Source organism: Pristiophorus japonicus, chromosome 6 (assembly GCF_044704955.1).
Source record: "Pristiophorus japonicus isolate sPriJap1 chromosome 6, sPriJap1.hap1, whole genome shotgun sequence".
Lineage (NCBI taxonomy): Eukaryota > Metazoa > Chordata > Chondrichthyes > Pristiophoridae > Pristiophorus > Pristiophorus japonicus.
The window spans coordinates 9,720,881-9,734,428 of NC_091982.1; the positions used below are offsets into that span (position 1 = coordinate 9,720,881).

The following is a 13,548-nucleotide window of genomic DNA, read 5'->3' on the forward strand; positions in this document are numbered from 1 at the left end:
CCACAACCTAAATTTTCCACCATTGACATAAATCACATATTCAACATGTCCAGCAACACAGAATACAAAGGCAAAGCAGGAGCGTGGTCCCCAGCCCCCATACATTGCAACAAATTGCATACACCCAGATGGAGATATAACATAGCCATCACCTGCGCACATGTACCTCACTTTCCTTCCCCCCTCCCCTTATTCTCCCCAGCTACCCCTTCCCTCCTCGCTCCACGGCGCCTGGCCGAGGAGCTCCTCAGGCGGTGCCTCATGGGGGGGGGATGAAGGCAGATGCGGTCATTGCACGGGAGCAGGGGGTGCTGAGGAGGCAACATTCTCTGATGCAGAAGCAGGATCTTGGTCCTTGCTCTCATCTGTCGTTTGCAGTGGTGGCGCAGAACCTGGGGTGGAGTGCAACGCTCTGAGACCACTGGGAGGCCTGTGGCAGCAGTGTTCCTGGCTATCATATCCAGGGTACTCTGCCATGCGCGGAATGTACTCGGTCATGGTGGCCAGCTGTTGGGATATGCCCCCCAATGCTTCGATGAGCTGGTCACCAATGTCTACAGTCCTCCTGGACAACTGTACCATCTCTCCGCTCTCATGTCGTGCTCGTGGAACAGACCTGCCACTTCCCTAGGCCTCCGCGGGGTCGGCACCATCCTGGGGACAAAAAGGGTGCCCTGTGGCGAGGTGCTTAGGGCTGGTACCTCCAGAGTGGAGGCGGGAATGACCGGAGGACCACTAGATGGCCTTGGGGTGGAATGGCTTCTGGAGCGTGCCGATGCAGATTCTTCGAAGTCTGCGCGCTCATCCGTGGAGTACAGACCCAGCGGATTGACGGGCGAGAATCGGAGCTCCTCAGAACCAGATGTAGTAGGATCGTCCGCCGACTATTGCCTCGCGCCCCCACCTTCTGGCCTCTGGTCTTGCCTGGGGCCGCGCTGCTGGCTGAGCTGTAAAACACAAATGAGGTTATTAGAGGAAAAGGGTGTGCTAGGGTGACAAGGTGAGTCCACCGCTACACACAGCATATGTATGACAAAAGCACCACCGCTATCAAAGACATCACATTTCATGACCATGAACACATTGTGCATTGCAATGATTTTCATTAGGCCAGCATTATTTATGGACAATTTTAGAAATCATCTATCATATATGATTGTTCAGATATGAGTGGGTGTGGCATCTATAGACTTTACATGACACAATGGTGTAAGCTTTACTCACGTGGCATCGCTTCATGGTCTGCAGATGCGTCTGTGGCTGTCCGGGGATGCTTCCCCATGAGTGCAAGCACATGCTCCTCCATGTCAGTGATGTCGCTGGGACTGGTGGCCCCCCCCACCCGTTCGCCTCTGCATGGACCTCATTGTCGATAGCTTCTTCTGTAAAAGGTGACAGGGCGACATGGCATGCGATCATTGCGCGATATCATTGCTAGGTACTGTCACAGACATTGATACAACATATAACCGACAGATGTAATCATGATTATTATGAAAATTAACATTCTTTACCTAAAGACATACACCATGACCGCAGGCTTTGAGTAAAACATTCCCGGTAATAATGCAAGACCTCACATCTGCTGATAGTCACTGATGACTGTCATAAATCAAATTATATAAATACATAAGTACATGTAAATCAATGTAATACATTCTTGCGGATCCCACAAGGTCGTTCCATCGTTTGCGGCATTGGTTGCCCTCATGCACCTCGTTGGTCGCCGACGAGACCACCTCTGCTATCTCGGTCCATATCTTCTGGTATGCCTTTGGGATGGGCTTCCCAAGTCCTCCCTGTGTCAAATCACCCCAGCGTAACTTGACCTCCTGCAGGATGGAGGCATTTGCCTCTTCCGAGAACCTCCTGGCTCTTTTGCGCCCTCCAATGTGTTCCTCTCCCAGCTCACTGCTCTTCCCAGCGTCAGTCTCCACAGCGTGCTGTGATGCCTCCTCCTCTCTCTCCATTATAGACCAAATTCAGGCAAATATGTGGCTGGTAACACCTACTTTTGGTTTGCCTACCTGCTGTGAAGCTCTAAAGTCTCCCTCCTTCCTCCCAAAGCAGCCACACCACACCCAGCTACGCCTTCAGTCCCTCTGAACTCCCTCTCTCTCTGTCTCCTGCGCATGTCATGGTGACCCTTGACCTCCAGAATCTCGGGAATCGAGTGTTGCCATGCCGTTGCTAAGGACAGCCACTTTATGGCAGAAGATCAAAAAAATTTAACGCTCCTGCCATTTTATATCGCTCGCGATAATGCCCATTTTCAAAAGTGGAGACTAGGTGGTTTGAGAATGGGCGAGAAGCCGGCGATCTGAAAATCCTTTTTTACCGCCCATGCCGGAAATATCGCGCAAAATTCTAGCCCTTAATAATTTACAATCAGACATAGTAGGGTGAAGTTTCGGGCCGCGCCTAGAACGGCGCAGCCCCGACCTGGACGCCCGTTTTTCGCGCCCGAAAATGCGTCAAAAAAATACCTTCAGATTCTCCGGCTCCCTGCAGGTCCTTTGGAGCTTGGCGCGGCGCGCACAGAGCAGCTGGGAGCGGAGCAAGAGAGTTGCGCCAATTCTAGAAGTGGTGGGGGCGGGGCTAATTTAAATGAGACAACATCGGCCGGCAGCCTTGCGCGTGCGCGTTGGAGCATAAACATTGGCACTCGGCCATTTTTAAAGGAACTTGAAGAAAAGTGTTGATTTGAAGGCTGCTTGCTTGCTGTGTCCAGCCACTGACGATGCCCCTATCCCGTGGCCGAATGGCCTCAGTCCCCCTCACAGCTTGAAGGCTGCTTGCTTGCTGTGCCTTCGGCTGCCGTCGCGCCACTGCTGCCGCTCCTATTGCATGGCCGAATGGCCTCAGACCCCTTCGCAGCTCGAAGGCTGCTTGTTTGCTGTTTCTTCGGCGGCCGTCGAGCCATTACCGCCACCCCCTATCGCATGGCTGAATGGCCTCAGTCCTCTTCGCAGCTCGAAGGCTGCTTGTTTGCTGTTTCTTCCTGCCGTCGAGCCACTGCCGCCGCCCCATCACGTGGCCGAATGGCCTCAGTCCCCTTTGCAGCTCGAAGGCTGCTTGTTTGCTGTTTCTTCCTGCCGTCGAGCCACTGCCGCCGTCCCTATTCCGCGGCCGAATGGCCTCAGCCTCCTTTGCAGCTCGAAGGCTGCTTGTTTGCTGTTTCTTCGGCTGCCGTCGAGCCACTGCCGCCGTCCCTATTCCGCGGCCGAATGGCCTCAGCCTCCTTTGCAGCTCGAAGGCTGCTTGTTTGCTGTTTCTTCGGCTGCTGTGGAGCCACTGACGCCGCCCCGTCTCCTAGATGGAAGGAAGGCCTGCCTGAAGCACCGCAGCTCGAAGGCTGCTTGCTGCCGCTGTTGGGCTGCCGTCGAGTCACTGACGCCACCCCTGTCTCCAACATAGAAGGCCTGCCTGAAGCACTGCAGCTCGAAGGCTGCTGCTGCTTCACACAGGTAGGGACATTGAATATTTAGTCATTGCTTTGTTTATAATTTTTTATTCAGGATGGCTCTTTATTTGTATAAGTAAGACTGTTGAATGCTTGTAGAATTTAATTACGTCCCTCCCTCCCCCACTCTCGTTCCCTATGCCTGATTTGTAACCTATGCCTGATTTGTAAAGTGTAGGCAAGGTTTTTCTGAGCGTACAAAAATCTGCACTTACTCCATTTTAAGTTAGTTTGGAGTAAGTTTTCATTGCCTAAACTTTCAAAACAGGCGTAAGTGGCCGGACACGCCCCCTTTTGGGAAAAAAAAATTCTGTTCCAAAGTGAAACTGTTCTAACTGACTAGAACTGGAGCAAACTAAATGCCGAGAATTGCAATTTCTAAGATACTCCATTCTAAACCAGTTGCTCCAAAAAAACAGGAGCAACTCAGGCCGAAACTTGATCCCAGTGTAACTATCAGTAGCTTCTATACATAGGGAAATGGAAGACCAGCTGTACATCCACACGGACAGCATTTGTGTCTTTTTGAAATTCTGCTATATGTTTAATGCCAGTGTAGTTGAACCAATTATTGGTGGAGGGAGCAGATCTAATTAACTTTAGACATTCTGAAAATTATGGAATAGTTATAACTCCAGTCTTGGACCAGGCCTTCATTTATAAATTAGAAATACTGAATTATCCATTTGCTGTGTTTGCAGAACTCTTTTTTGAAAGAAAATATTAAAATATTGATTGATTCAGTTATAGAACAATAAGAAGTGCTAGAAACCCTGTAATTAGCAGCTAAATTTTGCTATGAATACTGGCAGGGATGGTTAGGATGTTAGTTCAGACAGCACATTCATGATGCAACATTTTTTCTTGTAATAAAGATTGAAGAGTATGCCATTAATTTGTGGAACTGGACAGTAACCAAGAGACTCGAATCATCAATTAATGGTGAACAAAGGACAAAATGTGAGTAATTGTTTGAATTGCTAATTATTTATTTCTCCATTTCCCTTTATTTTTTCTTTTCTTTTTGATGCACCACTTCCTGACTGAACTGTGGCCAATTGTCTAGATCCTTGCTGTATGCCAATTATTTTGTATCCAGATGTTAGGATAATTTGATTTATATTCTAATTTTGCTTAATTTTCTGTGGAAACACTTTCGTTACTCGAATGGATGGAGATGAGGAGTGTAATGGTGGAAATCTTTCTGTGCGATATATTGTGAACTCCAACCTGCGTCCTAACTCTTAACTGTGCAATGTATTGCACTTTTGGTACACTGCACCTGCAGGCCACTTAAGAAATATATTTAGTCATGGGATGATTTTCTGCCTTGTAATTCTTAACACTAACATGGAAGTGAAAAAACAGCTGTTCAGTTGCACTTGGGCAGCATTTGTATTTAATGCCAGTGTAGCGAAACAGCAGTTGAATCAATCACTGGTGGAGGGGGCCGACCCATTAACTGCAGACACTATGGCCGGGTATTTTGCCTACCTGTGTGGGTGTGGCCGGTGTCCGTAGCGGGTCGTCACCCTGCTGCTGGCTTTATCCCGCTGTTGAAAATGAACTTGCTTTAATCTGGCCTATTCAGCTCACCCAGCGCGTTACCTGGGCCTATTAGATGGAGCGGATCTGGTGACGTCATTCATGATGCGTTTTCAGCCGGGATTCTTAAAGGGACACTGGCCAAATTACATTTGAAGTTTAATCAAACAAAATGGGTGTTAAATCTTTACTCTACAATAATATAATGAAAGTTATATATGAGTGACAGAAATATTTAAATAATATTATCGTTAAGTAATATGACGCCATCTACAAATACGATCAAGAACATAATTAAAAAAGTACATTTATTGAGAAGTTATTGGTGCTTTAGTCACAAATCTATAGTCATTTGTGTCAGAAACTGGTACAAATAAAATATGTGTGTGTATAGGTAAGATATAAAATTAAACAGATTTTAAATGTAATTGTAAAGGGGTGCATTTACAATCTTATGCAAGTTCAGCGGAAGAGCTGCGGAAACCCTGACAAACATTGTAAGTTTGTTCTTCGACAGCACCTCACACACCCGTGATCTCGACCACCTAGAAGAACAAGGGCAGCAGGCGCATGGGATCACCTTTACGTTCCCCTTCAAGTCACTCACCATCCTAATTTGGAAATATATCGGAGTTCCTTCATAGTCGCTGGGTCAAAATCCTGGACTTCCCTCCTCAACAGCACTATGGGCTGCTCACCACCACCTTCTGGCCAAAACTGGGAATTAAACATACAGGGGTATCTGACGATTCGGAAAGATCGACAAGAAGGGAAAGGAGGTGGGGTAGCTCTGTTAATAAAGGATGATATCAGGGCAGTTGTGAGAGACGATATTGGCTCCAATGAACAAAATGTTGAATCATTGTGGGTGGAGATTAGAGATAGTAAGGGGAAAAAGTCACTGATGGGCATAGTTTATAGGCCGCCAAATAATAACTTCATGGTGGGGCGGGCAATAATCAAGGGAATAATGGAGGCATGTGAAAAAGGAACGGCAGTAGTCATGGGGGATTTTAACCTACATATCGATTGGTCAAATAAAATCGCACGGGGTAGCCTGGAGGAGGAATTCATAGAATGCATACGGGATTGTTTCTTAGAACAGTATGTTACAGAACCTACAAGGGAGCAAGCTATCTTAGATCTGGTCCTGTGTAATGAGACAGGAAAAATAATTGATCTCCTGGTAAAAGATCCTCTCGGAATGAGTGATCACAGTTTGGTTGAATTTGTAATACAGATTGAGGGTGAGGAAGTTGTGTCAGAAACGAGCGTACTATGCTTAAACAAAGGGGACTACAGTGGCATGAGGGCAGAGTTGGCTAAAGTAGACTGGAAACACAGTAGACTGGTGGCACAATTGAGGAACAGTGGAGGACTTTTAAGGAGCTCTTTCATAGTGCACAACAAAAATATATTCCAGTGAAAAAGAAGGGCGGTAAGAGAAGGGATAACCAGCCGTGGATAACCAATGAAATAAAGGAGAGTATCAAATTAAAGACCAATGCGTATAAGGTGGCCAAGGTTAGTGGGAAACTAGAAGATTGGGAAAATTTTAAACAACAGCAAAGAATGACTAAGAAAGCAATAAAGGAAGGAAAGATAGATTACGAAAGTAAACTTGCACAAAACATAAAAACAGATAGTAAAAGCTTTTACTGATATATAAAACGGAAGAGAGTGTCTAAAGTAAATGTTGGTCCCTTAGAAGATGAGAAGGGGGATTTAATAATGGGAAATGTGGAAATGGCTGAGACCTTAAACAATTATTTTGCTTCGGTCTTCACAGTGGAAGACACAAAAACCATGCCAAAAATTGTTGGTCACAGGAATGTGGGAAGGGAGGACCTTGAGACAATCACTATCACTAGGGGGGTAGTGCTGGACAGGCTAATGGATCTCAAGGTAGACAAGTCCCCTGGTCCTGATGAAATGCATCCCAGGGTATTAAAAGAGATGGCGGAAGTTATAGCAGATGCATTCGTTATAATCTACCAAAATTCTCTGAACTCTGGGGAGGTACCAGTGGATTGGAAAGCAGCTAATGTAACGCCTCTGTTTAAAAAAGGGGGCAGACAAAAGGCAGGTAACTATAGGCCGGTTAGTTTAACATCTGTAGTGGGGAAAATGCTTGAAACTATCATTAAGGAAGAAATAGCGGGACATCTAGATAGGAATAGTGCAATCAAGCAGACGCAGCATGGATTCATGAAGGGGAAATCATGTTTAACTAATTTACTGGAATTCTTTGAGGATATAACGAGCATGGTGGATAGAGGTGTACCGATGGATGTGGTGTATTTAGATTTCCAAAAGGCATTCGATAAGGTGCCACACAAAAGGTTACTGCAGAAGATAGAGGTACGCGGAGTCAGAGGAAATGTATTAGCATGGATAGAGAATTGGCTGGCGAACAGAAAGCAGAGAGTGGGGATAAATGGGTCCTTTTCGGGTTGGAAATCGGTGGTTAGTGGTGTGCCACAGGGATCGGTGCTGGGACCACAACTGTTTACAATGTACATAGATGACCTGGAAGAGGGGACAGAGTGTAGTGCAACAAAATTTGCAGATGACACAAAGATTAGTGGGAAAGCGGGTTGTGTAGAGGACACAGAGAGGCTGCAAAGAGATTTGGATAGGTTAAGTGAATGGGCTAAGGTTTGGCAGATGGAATACAATGTCGGAAAGTGTGAGGTCATCCACCTTGGGGGAAAAAAACAGTAAAAGGGAATATTATTTGAATGGGGAGAAATTACAACATGCTGAGGTGCAGAGGGACCTGGGGGTCCTTGTGCATGAATCCCAAAAAGTTAGTTTGCAGGTGCAGCAGGTAATCAGGAAGGCGAATGGAATGTTGGCCTTCATTGCGAGAGGGATGGAGTACAAAAGCAGGGAGGTCCTGCTGTAACTGTATACGGTTTGGTAAGGCCGCACCTGGAGTACTGCGTGCAGTTTTGGTCACCTTACTTAAGGAAGGATATATTGGCTTTGGAGGGGGTACAGAGACGATTCACTAGGCTGATTCCGGAGATGAGGGGGTTACCTTATGATGATAGATTGAGTAGACTGGGTCTTTACTCGTTGGAGTTCAGAAGGATGAGGGGTGATCTTACAGAAACATTTAAAATCATGAAAGGGATAGACAAGATAGAGGCAGAGAGGTTGTTTCCACTGGTAGGGGAGACTAGAACTAGGGGGCACAGCCTCAAAATACGGGGGAGCCAATTTAAAACCGAGTTGTGAAGGAATTTCTTCTCCCAGAGGGTTGTGAATCTGTGGAATTCTCTGCCCAAGGAAGCAGTTGAGGCTAGCTTATTGAATGCATTCAAGTCACAGATAGATAGATTTTTAACCAATAAGGGAATTAAGGGTTACGGGGAGCGGGCGAGTAAGTTGAACTGAGTCCACGGCCAGATCAGCCATGATCTTGTTGAATGGCGGAGCAGGCTCGAGGGGCTAGATGGCCTACTCCTGTTCCTAATTCTTATGTTCTTATGTTCTCCAGGGCAATTAGGGATGAGCAATAAATGCTGGCCTTGCCAGTGATGCCCGCATCCCAGGGACAAATAAAAAAAAAAAGTTGGTGCTTATGTATTTCTGGGATTTCTGCAGCTCTTCCGTTTTGCCTGGAGGAGAAGCCATCACAGCTACCCATTTCAGGCCCCAGGATAAAGTAGCAGCTCAGTCCCCGATGATGATATCGGAGACCGATCTGCATATTTAAAGAGGACCCCACCAGTTTTGAGCGGGTATCCTTGCCACCTGCAGTTTAAAATTGCAGTTTTGCAGATCAGGACGGGAAAGAGGTGGGTAAGTCCCGTGCTCCATTTTAACTGCCCCCTCACTTGATTTCTGTCTGCAATATCAGTGCTCATTGAAGTGCCAGTTGTGCACAGGACTCGATGCCTGCCCAGTGTCCCCCTTTTTTTGTTGCCACCCAGAATCCTCCAGCTATACTACTGGTGCAGATGCGCATCCTGGCTCCTTCTGCTATGCTCCCTCTCCATGTAGGTCTCGCTTGAGGCACTGCTCCCAGATGGCATTCTCTGTATGGTTTTAATGCAGCAAAATTTGAATCATAGCTTAGGTAAAACTCAGTGCGGCAAGGTAGTTTTACTCTACATGGATATCAGAATAAGTAATCATGTTATTTATATTGGAACATATAAATGCTTAAGTTTGCAACAAATGAAGTTTTAAAGCTCTCATTCTAGAATACTCTTCGAGCTAAATCTAGACTGAGAAAAGTCAGCCAATTTGGAATTTTTACAAAGAACTGTGTCCAATACGTGTGAATATTGTGATAATGTGATGCAGGTAAACTGCTACTGAGTAACAGCATATATGTAATACCAGTGCAGTCTTATCAGAACCTGAGAATAAGTAATGTCCTGAAACTGAAAGCAGAGCTTCATTGTATAGAATCTAACAATTAAGTTTGTGAATCCTTTAACATTTAGTGCGTCATGTGGCATGCAAGCTGATCTGTCTGAGTGAATATGCTGATCCCACTGAAGAGACACTGCAAAGACAAATACTGGTGAGTTTGACATGTAGCATTTGACAGATTATTGGAATGGTGCTTTCACTGAATGGAACGGATGTGTGTTTGATTATGTAAGGGTCACTTATGATCACTTATTTAACTACCATTTGTGCAATCTTGTGTGAGCATCATGGTTGCTGTGTTAGTTGCAAAAGAGTTACTTTATTTCCAAGGAATTTATTGAATATGATGCAGTTTGAGCTGTTTCTGAGAGATGTGAAAGGCACTATCTAAATGCAAGTAAGTGCTTATTAATTTTTCATACAAATAAAATAACCTTGATTAAATAAAGTTAGTTGTATTAACATTTAAAATCACTCTAAATATCACAGGATGTTGTTCAATATAATTAAATTATGGTCAAAAAGTTGTTTCTTTTCTGTGCCATTAGGAGTTATTATGTATTATTAACAACTTTATATTCATAAATATATACAATGATATATATACAATTAATATTGCAACTTCCTTAGAAAAGGCTGTTCTGGGTTTTGATAATCTGTACATGTAAGTGGCAGAGGTGCACACATAAGGAAGCCAATTTTAATACTTGGTGCAAAATGGGCAGTCAATGTGTGGATAGTGGACGGAACCTGTTGTTGTTGTGAAGACCCTGCCAATTTAGTGCCCAGACCTCAGCTGCATGGATCCAGTGGACTGTGCGTGCAAAATCGGTGCTCTGAGGCAATTTGCTGATGGGGAAAGGTGGGACATCGGTTAATTCCAAGTGGAGCTGGCTGAGAACCTGTTCCTGGGAGGGGAAAAGTTGATTGCCAGCCTGCCATGCATGGGCCAGTAGCAGGCTGGATAATTTTTGTGGGGCCAGAAGAAACGCTCAATGTCCGTACAAATGGGTGAAGCATGTGTGTCACGTGCTCTGCCCGTTTGCATCTCAAAATTGTAAATGGGTTCCTATGTACATCATAGAACCCTAGTTAGCTCATTAAAAATTTCCCACCTGACACAGTTGGGCAATCTGGCTGCCCATCCAAAGGCCCAACCAAGTTGACTGTGGCCAGAGCCTCAGCGTACACAGGGCACTAAGTGAATTGACGCCATTTTCCGGCTGTTACCAACCCGTTTACTCAGAGTTTCACAGTGAAAATCAGCCACACTTAGTTCATGCAATGTTCAATAGAAGTATGTTTAATTTATGTATCGACTACATTGTAAATCATTATTACTCTCTGTTCTAGATGTTCACAAAAACTGGACGAAGCTGGTTGGATTGTAGGAAGCCGTTACTGGCAGATGGATTTCTGGACTTGGCTGTGACAGTACTTTACTTTTATCATATCAGTTTCCTAAGTTTAATTGGATTTTTTGTTTTACTTGATGCAGCCATTCAATTAATAGTACAGGCTGAACCTCCCTTATCCGGAACCACCCCTTGTTCGGAACCATTTCCGGCTGCTGAATGGCGCATGCACACAACGCGGCCGGTGAAAAATATCAACGAAAACTAAATTTACATATCAATGGCAAGTAAATTTACCCAACTTTGGAGTCGACACCTTTGGGACCCGACGGCCCGCCGACTCCTCGGGGCCTGACGGCCCGCGACACCTAGGGGCCCGACGGCCCGCTGACATCTAGGGGCCCGCCGACTCCTTGGGGCCTGACGGGCCGCTGACACCGAGGGGCCCGACGGCCCACTGACACCTCGGGGCTCGACAGCCTGCCGACACCTTAGGGGCTCGACGGCCCGCCGACACCTCGGGGCCAGCTGGCCCGCCAACACTACACTGACTGACTGAATGTCTGACTGACAGTTGTTCCAGCCAATCAGCTAGCACACACATACTGAAAAAACATGACTTCCCCTTATCTGGAAGTATCCCTCATTCGGACTAGGCCAGATCCCGAGGGTTCCGGATAAGGGAGGTTAAACCTGTATAACTTGCAGTATCTCTTGGGGATTATATTTTATAGTAAAGTGCTAATGAAATGACAGAGGCTGTGTGTCATGTAGTTTGCTTTGCTTACTCCATGCTTATGCATTAACTTGTCTTTGTTTTTACTTTCAATTTTCTTTGCCTGAATTTGGTGAAGAGATTCTTAAAGAAACTGTAACAACATGCTATTATAACATTATAAGGTTGTTTTGGATTTTGCAGCCATCATGATCAATACCTTGGTTGCAAACAAACGAGCAAAGGCAAAATAACAAAGAGCTAGATTTTCCACTTTTGTGCATATCGCCCAAAAATGGCCGTTATTTCTGGCGTGGGCGGTAAAAAAGGGTTTTCAGAATGAGCTTCTCGCCCATTCTCAAAGCACCTAGTCTCCATTTTTAAAAATGGGCGTTACCGCGAGCGATATGAAATGGGCGATAGCGTTAAATCTGGCTGGCCTTCTGCCATAAAGTGTGGTCGTCCTTAGCAACGGCATGGCAACACTCGATTACCGCGATTCAGCAGGTCAAGGGTCATTATGACATGCGCAGAAGAGGAGACAGAGAGAGAGAGCTCAGAGGGACTGAAAGCGTGTGTAGCTGTGGTTTGTGTTTGTGGGAGGAACGACGGAGATTCACCAGCAGCAAAAAGCCTACTAAGCACCAAGAACATAGTTGGCAGCGAGTTTTTGTCCAACAAATAATATATAACATGGAAAGGATGGTGGAGGCCCTGGAGCTGGTAGCCAGGAACACTGGTGGCAGAGGGCTCCCAGTGGTCCCGGAGCGCGGCACTGCACCCCAAGGTGCCGCACTCCCATTGCCAACCACACATGAGAGCCAGCAGCAACATCTTGCTACTGGCTCGGAGCACGTTCCCACCTCAGGACCGTCCTCTCCCGTATCCATCCAAGCAGTGCCTCGGCCTGCACCCGCCCCCCCCCACCCCCCCAATGAAGCATCTCCTGAGGACCTCCTCAGCCAAGCCGCTTGGAGTCAGGAAGGGAAGGGGTAGAGGTGGGGAGGAGAAGCAGGGGGGGTTGGGGGGCGGGAAAAAGGGTTGGTTTGCACAGAAGTACTGATGATTTCAGACAAATGTTCGGCTAAATGTTTTTTATTTAACAAAACTTTGTTGTGCATTGGCTCAGATAGCTGCACGTTGGTGATTCCTTAACATCAAAGGCTATAATAACACTTAACTTCAATCAACTTAAACTTTAACTGTCACCAAGGTGATGCCAATCATTGACTTTTCACCTGCACACCCAGCAGTGTGTCAGCCTTGTAAATAACACCAACGTTCTTTCAGGCAAAGCGATCATTGATGAGCTCCTGACGTAAGGCTCTTGCAGCTATCATGCCACCATGGGTCCTTTAATGCAGTCTACAGTGGGGCGGGGGCATGGCTTCAGCGCCAGCGTGATTGTCTGGGCCGATGTCAGCGTCTGCCTCCTCGTCCTCCTCTTCCTCTCTGGTGAGGTGGACTGTCAGACTCATCAGGCAATTCTTGTCCCCTCCTGATAGCCAAGTTGTGCAGCATGGAGCACACCACCAGGAATTGAACTACCAGCTCAGGGTTGTATTGGGGCTCGCCTCCTGAGTGGTCCAGGCATCTAAAGCGCTGCTTCAGCACTCCAATGGTTTTCTCCACGATATTGCGAGTGGTTCTGCGACTCTCAGTCTATCGCCTCTCGGCTTCAGTGTGGGTGTCACGCAGCGGGGGTCATCAGCCAGATGGCGAGGCCATATCCTTTGTCCCCAAGCATCCAGCATTGACCGTGTGGCTGATTGTTAAACAAGTCAGATACAGTGCTCTCACTCAGGATGTGAGCATCATGGATGCTGCCCGAAAATTGAACATTCATTGCCAGTATAATTTGCTGGTGGTCGACAACGAGTTGGACATTCAGGGAGTGGAATCCGTTGCCGTTCCTGAAAACCTCTGCATCCTGAAAAGGTGTCCGCATCGCGATGTGCGTACAGTTTATTGCTCCCTGCACCTTGGGGAAGTTTGCAATTCTGGAGAATCCTAGAGCCCTCTCACTCTGTGCCTCCCTGGTCATAGGGAAGCTGATCAAGTCCCTCCTGTGTGCGTACAGG

The 13,548-nt window shown here is 46.4% G+C and overlaps 1 protein-coding gene across 10 annotated transcripts in view; it reads left to right on the forward strand.

Annotated features, from left to right (window-relative positions):
- The window catches only part of tex11 (testis expressed 11), a 454,209-nt gene that overhangs the window by 43,890 nt on the left and 396,771 nt on the right, over positions 1-13,548 (forward strand). For all 10 annotated transcript variants that reach the window (XR_011593569.1, XR_011593571.1, XR_011593570.1 and 7 more), the window contains exons 4-6: positions 4,339-4,423; positions 9,469-9,548; positions 10,751-10,831. Coding sequence is in view for 7 of the 10 variants with exons in the window: in XM_070882608.1 (XP_070738709.1) it covers positions 4,339-4,423; positions 9,469-9,548; positions 10,751-10,831 (246 nt within the window). In the remaining 3 variants the exon portion in view is untranslated. The remainder of the gene's footprint in view (positions 1-4,338; positions 4,424-9,468; positions 9,549-10,750; positions 10,832-13,548) is intronic.